This window comes from Myotis nattereri (assembly GCF_964212035.1).
Source record: "Myotis nattereri genome assembly, chromosome: 21".
Lineage (NCBI taxonomy): Eukaryota > Metazoa > Chordata > Mammalia > Chiroptera > Vespertilionidae > Myotis > Myotis nattereri.
In genome coordinates, this window is record NC_138097.1 from 17,518,737 (window position 1) to 17,528,640 (window position 9,904).

Below are 9,904 nucleotides of genomic sequence, written 5' to 3' on the forward strand. Positions count from 1 at the left end.
GGGCCCTTTGTCCCCCGGCTGGCTCAGCCCGCTGCGAAGCCCGTTGGGGAAATGACTCGCGTGGAAATTGTGCTTTTATTCTCAGACATTTCCACTCCCTGCTGTCATCCCCCATCTTTTTCTTTTTTTTTTTTTTTTTTTGCAGAAGCCTCTCGTTTGTTCCTGTAGGGTATCTACCCATCTTGCTCTGTCCTTGCACGTATTGATCAGCTGGAGGCTTCTAGTCTTCCTCCCCCAGTTTACACACCTGGCTGGTCCCCGAGGCTTCCTGGGGTGTGCTCGCTTCCCTTCTCGGCCACGGGTCACCTTTTCCTGTTTCTGCCCAGGTTGCCGAATTTTTTTTTATTATTATTGTGTGTGAAACAGTATATATTAAAAAAAATCAGCCGAAACCGGTTTGGCTCAGTGGATAGAGCGTCGGTCTGTGGACTGAAGGGTCCCAGGTTCGATTCCGGTCAAGGGCATGTACCTGGGTTGCGGGCACATCCCCAGTGGGGGGTGTGCAGGAGGCAGCTGATCGATGTTTCTCTCTCATCGATGTTTCTAACTCTCTATCCCTCTCCCTTCCTCTCTGTAAAAACTCAATAAAATATATTTAAAAAAAAAATCAAAGACAGGCCCTGGCCGGGTGGCTCAGTCGGTTAGAGCGTTGTCCCGACCACGCCAAGGTTGTGGGTTTGATCCCCGGTCAGGACACATACAAGAGCCCACCAGTGAAGGCATCAGTAGGTGGAACAACAAATTGATGTTTCTCTCTCTCTCTCTCTCTCTCTCTCTCTCTCTCTCTCTCTCTCTCTTCCCCTCTCTCTCTAAAATCAATAAATGAAAATTTAAAAACATTAAAGGCTGTTTAGTGGTTGAGCATCCACCTGTGGGATGCGTAGGGGAGGCAACCAATCAATGTCTCTAAACCTGGAGGTCACGGTTGGACTCCCGGTCAGGGCACGGTGCCTGGGTGGCAGGCTCGATCCCCAGTGTGGGGCGTGCAGGAGGCAGCCGAACGATGATTCTCTCTCATCATGGATGTTTCCATCTCTCTCTCCCTCTCCTTTCCTCTCTGAAATCAATAAACATATATTTTAAAACAATGAAAGACTGAAGTATAGAATAGTTACTTTCTTTCTTCTTCTTCTTCTTCTTTTTTTTTTTTTAAATTCTCACCCAAGGATATATTTTTTTTATTGATTTTAGAGAGAGAGAGAGGGGAGGGGAGAGAGAGAGAAAAACATTGATCGGTTGCCTCCCGTACGCATCCCAACCAGGTGGGGAGGAAAAGAGATACAGAGGTAAGTAGAGGACTATTGATATTTGTTCAGTGGCTTGAAGAGCCCAGCACCTCTGTAATTCGTTCAGCTCTTTTTTACTTTTTTCAGTCCTCACCAGGGAATATTTTTTCCATTGATTTTATTTTTTATGTTTCTTTATTTATTTTTGTGAATCCTCACCCGAGGATATTTTTCTATTGATTTTTAGAGAGAGTGGGAGAGAGAGGGAAAGAGAGAGAGAGAGAAACATGGTTGTGAGAGAAACACATCAATTGGTTGCCTCCTGCATGAGCCCCAACGAGGGCCCCGGGCCAGGGAGGAACCTTCAACCGAGGTCTGTGCCCTTGACCAGAATCGAACCCGGGGCTCTTTGGTTGGCAGGCTGACGGTCTATCCACTGAGCCACACCAGCCAGGGTCCATTCATTTTTTAAAGAGAGTGAAAGGGAGTGAGAGGAGGGAGGGGTGACAGAGAGAGAGAAAAACAATTGCTGTGTGAGAGAGACACATCGATGGGTTGCCTCCCCCACGCGTCCCAACTGGGGACTGGAATCGAATCCTCCACCCTTTGGTCCCAGGGTGGATGCTCTAACCATTGAGCAACACTGGCCAGGGCTGGTTCAACTCTTTGATCCTGGTCATCCCAAGAGCTGCACTGGCTCCTGAGGTCCCTCCTGTGTTGTGTGTGTGTGTGTGTGTGTGTGTGTGTGTGTGTGTGTGTGTGTGTTTTAATAAATATATTTTTATTGATTTCAGAGAGGAAGGGAGAGGGAGAGAGATAGAAACATTGATGACGAAAGAGAGAGAAAAATAATGAATGATGAGAGAGAATCATGGACCGGCTGCCTCCTGCACGCCCCCCACTGGGGATGGAGCCCGAAACCTGGGCATGTGCCCTGGCCGGGAATCGAACCCTGACCTCCTGGTTCAGAGGTCCACACGCAACCACGGAGGCACACCGGCTGGGTCCTGCTGTGTTCTTGTCTTTGCTCTGTGCATGTGACATACAAGGGTGCAGGCTCAGTGGGTAGAGAGTCCGCCTGCAGACTGAAGGGTCCTGGGTTCGGTTTGGATTCGGGTCAGGGGCACAGGCCCGGGTTGCAGGCTCGATCCCCAGTAGGGGGCGTGCAGGAGGCAGCCGGTCCATGATTCTCTCTCTCTCTCCCTCTCTGAAATCAAGAAAAATATATTTAAAAAAATAAAACGAAATTTAAAAAAATATATACATATATAATAAAAGGAAGCCGGGAAGGGAAAGTGCAAGCCGACATTTCCTTAGGGCGCCGGTGTGGAATGCGGCCGGGAGGCTGATAAACCAAGTATGCAGCCTGGACTTTCTCAGGGAAAAAGAGTGGTTGGGTGTTGCTCGCTGGTCAGCCCGACCAGAACGCCGAGAGGGGAAGCCACAGGTCCCCTCCCCGAGCGCTGGCCTTCGTGGGTATTGCGTTGGGTGGTTGTTTTTTTGTTTTTTGTTTGTTTGTTTCTGCCTGGACTCATGTTCCCTCTCGATCGTTCTTAGATCCCTGCTAATCCTTTAAGTACCTGCTTACATTTCACCTTTTTCAGAAAGCGCTTTTGTAAGCGGGCGTCCGTTTCCTTAGCCACCATGCCTTGTCACGTGAACCCAGTCATTTCTTTTCTTTCTTTTAAAAAAAAAAAACCCATCAACACATTTATTTATTTATTTATTTATCTGTTTATTTATTTATTTAACCCTCACCTGGAGATTTTTTTTCCATTTTTTTTTTTTTTATAAAAGATGGTTACACTTTTTTAAAAATATATTTTATTGATTTTTTTTTACAGAGAGGAAGGGAGAGGGACAGAGAGTTAGAAACATCGATGAGAGAGAAACATCGATCAGCTGCCTCCAGCACACCCCCTACTGGGGATGTGCCCGCAACCAAGGTACATGCCCTTGACCGGAATCGAACCCGGGACCTCTCAGTCTACAGGCCGGAGCTCTATCCACTGAGTCAAACCGGCTGAAGCGAACAAGTGATTTCTTTGATTTTCTTATGCAAAGGTGTACATTGTCCTTAAGGGATCGTGTGATTGTTGTTTTCCTTTGTGTTTGGCTTCGATCAGCGAGATGCCCTTATCCATAAAATTGGCCCGGGCCATTTTGATCTAATTCACTGACCTGTACCCCAGCACTCATGTGGCCATATGGTGACAGGGCAATCGTCTCTATTAAATCAGTAGGTAAGCAAATACACTTACGCATCAAATTGGAAACGTTTTTAAGATTTTTATTTTTAAAAATCTGTATGGTTGAAAGTATTACATATGCCCCTTTTTTTCCTCCTTTGACCCCTTCTAGCCTGCCCCTCGCCCCCAGGCCTCCATCACCCCCCGCCCCAGGCCCCCCCCCCCACCACCCTATTGTCTGTACCCATGGGTCAGGCATTTATGCATACAACTTCCTACCCACCCACCTCCCCACCTCCCCCTTCCTTCTGCGATTCCATAGTCTGTCCCATGACTCTACATCTCTGGATCTATTTTGATCATCAGTTTATCTTGTTCATTAGATTCCACATATGAGTGAGATCACGTGACACTTCTCTTTCTCTGACTGGCTTATTTCGCGTAGCGTATCTCCATCTCCATCCATGCTGTTGCAAGTTATTTTATTTTATTTATTTATTTATTTTTTTAATGTATTTTATTGATTTTTCACAGAGAGGAAGGAAGAGAGATAGAGAGTCAGAAACATCGATGAGGGAGAAACATCGATCAGCCGCCTCCTGCACATCTCCCACTGGGGATGTGCCCGCGACCCAGGTACATGCCCTTGACCGGAATCGAACCCGGGACCCTTCAGTCCGCAGGCCGACGCTCTATCCACTGAGCCAAACCGGTTTCGGCAAGTTATTTTATTTTTTAAAAATATGTCTTTATTGATTTCAGAGAGACGATTGGCTGCCCCCCCACATGTCCCCCCTTATCCCCCACTGGGGATTGAACCTGAAACCCAAGCATGTGCCCTGATCAGGAATCCAACAGGCGACCTCTTGGTGTATGGGACGATGCGCAGTCCACTGAGCCACACCAGCTGGGATGCAGTATTTCTCCTTTAAAAAAATGACCTCACACCTGTTAGAATGGCTAACATATATATATATATCTCAAGAAATAAGCATTGCCAAGGATGTGGAGAAAAGGGAACCTGGGTATTTGGTGGGAATGATGGAGCCACTATGGAAAACAGTATGGAGATTCCTCAAAAAAAAAAAAATTAAAAACAAAACCAAACCATATTGTCCAGCGATTCTACTTCTGGACACTGACCTAAAGGGAACAAAATTGCTATTTCAGACAGATATCCGCACCCCCGTGCTCATTGCAGCATTATTTGTAATAGCCGGGACATAGAAACAACCTTAATGTTGGTTGGTCGATGAATGGGTAGAATGATGTGGAGATCTATGTATGTAATTCAGCCATAAAAAGGAAATCCTACCACGTGTGGCAACGTGGATGAAATGTGAGGGCGTTGTGCTAAGGAAAATAAGTCAGATCGATAGGGCATCATCTCCCTTCTAAGTGGAATGAAAAACAAACACATATGCTCTGGCCTGTGTTGCTCAGTGGTTAGAGTGCTGACTCAGGCACTGAATGCTCGTGGGTTTGATTCCCGGTCAAGGGCACGTACCTGGGTTGCAGGTTTGATCCCTGCCTCCGGTCAGGGCACTGGCTGGGGGAGTGGGGGGCAACCAATCGATGTGGACGATGTTTCTCTCTCTTTTCTCCCTCTTCCTCTCCCTTCCTCTCTCCTTTCCATTCTCTCTAAAGAAGCAATGGAAAAATATACTCCAGCGAGGATGAATAAAACAGACAAACCAAGAACTCATAGGTACATAGAGCACCACCTTTTGGGCAATATTTGCCTAACCCTCCAACGTTGGAATGGAGCCTCGCATGAAAATCTGAGCAAAAAAAAAAAAAAAAAGGAGAAGTAGAAAAAAAAAATTGGAGATATCGTTGACTGTTCTTTTTCCTGAGGCCCAAGCTGCTGACGCTGCAGGACCAGGGATCAGAAACGAAGTCCGTTCCACATCTGGGAAGTCTCTCCCCGTAGCAGACAGGAGCTGAGCAGCCCTGCCCATGTGACTTTCTGGGGTCAGCTGCTTGATTCTCATGACCCCACCCTTCTCCAGAGGGTCTGTCCTCGACGGTGCGGCTCCCGTCCCTGTGTCATGAGCTTGGGGCAGCTTTGGAGTCCCCGCTACCCTTACGCATAGCCTAGATGAGCGTGAGTCCAAACACGGGGAGCTCACGGGGGGAGTGGAGGGGCCTGCTCGCCCAGTGACTGGGTTTGAATAAAAGAACTGCAGAAGGAATCAAGTATGAGGGCATTTGAAAACACAACCAGCATGCCCCCGGGGTAGGAGGGATAGGCCTGGTCCTGCCCCAGGTACGGCGCCTCCTGGATAGCGCTGTCACTTCACATTCCAAGGCCCAAATGGATTTTGACTTTTTGGAAGTTTTTTTTTTGGGGGCGGGGGGCGGGGTGCGGAGGTTAGGTAAAACATTTTTTAAAAATACATTTTTTTTTATTGATTTCAGCGAGGAAGGGAGAGGGAGAGTTAGAAACATCAATGGTGAGAGAGAATCAGGGATCGGCTGCCTCCTGCACGCCCCACACTGGGGAGCGAGCCCGCAAACCCGGGCAGGTGCCCTGACTGGGAATTGAACTGTGATCTCCTGCTTCATAGGTCGACGCTCAGCCACTGAGCCACGATGGCTGGGCAGGGTAAAAACATTTTTAACAATTCTACGATTTCTATACACTCCCCTTGGTTCTGGGTGAGAGGTGGAACCCAAGTCAGGTCACTGGTGCTGGAGTTTTTGCCGAAACGTGCCCCCCTCCAGCCCGGGAGGCGTCACAGGAAGACCATGGAACTGGGGACGAAGTCCACACCTTTAGCACCTGCACCCACCCACCTGCTGGGCGTTGCCATGAAGTGTTGGGAACCCTAGCTCCCAAAGCAGGATAGAACCCCCTCACCCCAATATCACTTCCTGTGTAGTTCTTTTAGGGGGTGATGCATTCCTCTCATTGTCTTATGGTTTGACCGGATATTAATAGCTGCTGCTTCTATGGGCTGTGATTGAGCATTTGTGCTTTATTTACACCTTTTCTGTATTGGTCGGAGGGCTGAGCGTGTGAGATGCATTTAAAAATAAACAGAACTCTATAAAATTCACGCATTGATGGGTAGTGACTGTCCCACCCCTCGGGCCCGTTGTAGCTGCACGCTTTATCCAGTCGTTTCCAGCCTTCTGCAGCGTAAAGGATTTCTGGCCCTAGCAAAGGCCCCTTTCTCTCTCCGCCCCACCCGCTCGCTAGACTGAAATCTTCCTGGCTTTATCTCCCACCCCACACCCCACCCTCACCCTGTTCCACCCTCAGAGGACTCCCTAGGGGCGCTTTGCAACTCCAGAAGTGCTGGGCCACAGATGTCCGAACAGGCAACTGTCCCACCCTCACCCCACCCCACCCCGCCCGCCTCCCTCCCTCCCTCCCCGGGGAGTCCCACGGATTTTCTTCTGGCACCTCCACTTCAGCCCTTGAAGGGAGGGCCGTGTTTCAAAGCTTGACTTCACTGCTAAGCCGGAGTGTGACTTGATGAGGTCCATTTATCTCTCTGAGACCAAGTTTCTTAATGTGTACAACCAGAATGTGAGTGCTTTCTCTAAAAGATTAATGGGAGGATCCCTTAGCATGTGTGTGCGTGTGCATGTGTGTGCACATGCATTTGGGGTAGGGCACGAAGAGTAGAGACTCTAACGTGAAATTTTGAGGAATAAGCTAACAGGGACGGGGAAGGGGGCAGCTGTAGGCAGGTGGGGAAAAGTTTTGGAGGTCTCCTGCGTGGGTTCCAATCCCAGCCCTTCCTCTCGTTAAACTTTTACGATCTCGGGCAAGTTAAATACCGGCTTTGTTCCCGCTCTTCCTCCCTCCCCGGTGCAAAAGGCTGTTGTGAGGGTAAAGTTTTTTAAAAAAAAAGCAAGTGCTGTTTAAGTGACCACAGAAAAAGGAAATGACCTTCCGTATTCATCACTGCTACTTCTCTGGACTATGATTTGAGCATCTGTGCTTTCTCTACCCCTTTCTGGATTGGCCTGAGTGTTGAACCTGTGTGTGTGTGTGCTGCATTTAAAAAAGTAAATAAAACTTATATAAAAGGTCACACTGCTTGTGAGTAACCAGGAGTCGTGACTGTCCCACCCCCCACGGAAATAGCTGTCATTTGTGGCCCCTTGTAAACCCACCCGTTTCCCCATCCCAACCCAACCCAACCCAACCCAACCCCCATGCACGCGGCGGCAGGAAAGATAAAAAAGCACGCTTCTCTCCAGAAACGATCGTTATCACAAGAACCTTTACTGCTTGTTAAAGTGTACTCAGGGGCGGGGGTCTGTAACTCGGGTTTTCGTAAACAAGGCAGCCAAGTGCCCACACGGAGACCAGTCCAGTCCACGACGGCCACGCCACACGGATGCCGCCTGTGCCCGCCGCGGGGGTCGCCAGCTCTTTGCGGGTGGAGTCCTTCTCGTCCATCAAGACCCTCCTGGGGGCACAGTCCACCCCAATGCACATCCTGTCATCCGTCCCATAGAAAGAGAATTGCGATGGAAAACTTCTCAATGGGCGCGCGCGCGCGCGTGTGGTTTCTGTTTTTTGTTTGTTTGTTTGTTTTTTAGCACATCCCTGGTACAAAAAGGAAAAAAAAAAATTTCAAGGCAGCACAGAAGCTGAAAGCACCAACAGAGAGGTTACTGCTATCAAACAGACATGCAGAGGGAATTCCCTACCCACTACTTTTTTTTTTTTTTTCGGTTTTTTTTTTTTTTTTTTTTAAGAAGGGGACAGAAAGGAATAACATGGCATGAATCAGAGGTGTATAAAAGCACGGAAAACTTAACACGTGTCAAGCGTGAAACCCCCTTAAGATGCTAAAATGCCCCTTCCCGCACCCCCCACCCCCCCTACCCCCTCCAGACTGGTGAGAGAGGGTCAGACACCTGGGGCGGGTCTCCCCACCTCCCTCTCTCTCTCCCTTCCCTTCCCTCCGAGGACCCCAGCTTAGTCCTCGGAGAAGCTGTTGCGGGGGCAGGGGGTCGGGGGCGCGGCCGCCCGCCGGGCCCGGGCTTCCTCCAGCGCCTCCCGGTAGCGGGTGGGCCAGGCCTGCGGGTCCTTCTTGAACACGCGCGCCAGGTACTCCATGATCTGCAGCTTGGTGATCTCGCGGGTGGAGCGGGCGCCCCAGTAGAACTCGAACTCGGGGGGCTCGGCCTGGGGCACGCGCTGGTACTTGAGGTAGTTCTGCTGCACCAGCTCCTCCGTCAGCAGCCGCCGCACGTCGGCGAAGGTCGAGTGCTTCTTCCAGGGCCGCAGCCCCAGGATGCGCAGCACGTTCCACACGGCGCTCTCGCGGGCGCCGCGCCCCTTGACGTAGATGAGGCTGAGGATCATGAGCAGCAGGCCCATCATGGGCATGCGGCCGCCCAGCGCCACCCGCTCCAGGTCGGCCGGCTCCAGCGCCTTCACCAGCGAGAACTCCATGGTGTGCAGGCTGGTGAGCCGCAGGTGCAGCCCGAAGACGCGCGCCAGGATGAGGCTGGTGCGCCGCAGGATGCTGCGGCACCACTTCTTGTAGTTGCCCAGCACGTCGCGCACCATGTCGGGGAACCAGATGACCATGCGCCGCTGGTCCTTCATCAGCACGTACCACATCAGCTCGTGCGCCTTCTGCACCAGCTGCGCCGCGGTGGGCGGCGGCGCGGGGCCCGGCTGGGCCGCGTTCGGGGCCTGGCGGGCGCACCCCTCCTCCTCTTCCTCCTCCTCCTCCGGCGGCTGCGGCTCCTGCTCCTGCTCCTGCTCCGCGGCCTGCAGCAGGGCCTTCGGGTCTTCCTCGTCGCTCCAGACCTCGGGCGGCGGCGGCGAGGCGGCAGGGGCGTCGCCGGAGCCTACGGGAGGGCTGTCGGACCCCGCCGCGGCCTGGGACGCGGACGCGGTCGCGAGCGCGGGCGAAGGGGGCCCCCCGGGAACCCCGGGCCCGCCGCACGCCTCGGCTTGGGCGGCGGCCTCGGCTGCCAAGGCGGGGTCGCACCCCTGCTTACTTGCTTCGGACATGTCTGCTCCGGGCGACCAGGGCAGAGGAGCCTCCGCGTCCAGCAAAGCAGCTCGTCGAGCCTTTTGCTCTTCCTTCGCAGACGGGCGCCTGGAGAGGAAGTGCGCGTCGCTGGGCGCGCGGCGCCTTCCGTAGCGGCGGGCGGGCAGGGGGCGGGGCCGGCGGCTGGACGGCCCACCGCGCCTGCGCATCCGCGAGCCCAGGCGTTCCAGCTGCCGGAGGGGGCGTGGCGCGGCGCCCGACGGGGCCAGAGCGTGGCCAGCCGGGGCCACTGCGCATGCGCGGCTGTGAGCCCAGCCGCTCCAGCTGCCGGAGGGGGCGTGGCGCGGAGCCCGACGGGGCGGGAGCAAGGCCAGGCCGGGCCTACTGCGCATGCGCGGCCGCGAGCCCGCCCTTTCCAGCTGCGGAGGGGGCGGGGCGGGGCGGGGCGCCCGACGGGGCGGGAACGAGGCGAGCCCCCCCCTCAACAAGGTACAGACCCCCCTGGAATGAATAG

General features: G+C 52.6%; 1 protein-coding gene across 1 annotated transcript; it reads right to left on the reverse strand.

Moving 5' to 3' along the window:
• Positions 1–7,638: 7,638 nt before the first annotated feature.
• Positions 7,639–9,549, reverse strand: NDN (necdin, MAGE family member). Its single transcript, XM_081114950.1, has one exon. It carries the CDS (start codon positions 9,408–9,410, stop codon positions 8,361–8,363), a length of 1,050 nt encoding a protein of 349 aa, XP_080971076.1. The 5' UTR covers positions 9,411–9,549; the 3' UTR covers positions 7,639–8,360.
• Between the last annotated feature and the right edge of the window lie 355 nt (positions 9,550–9,904).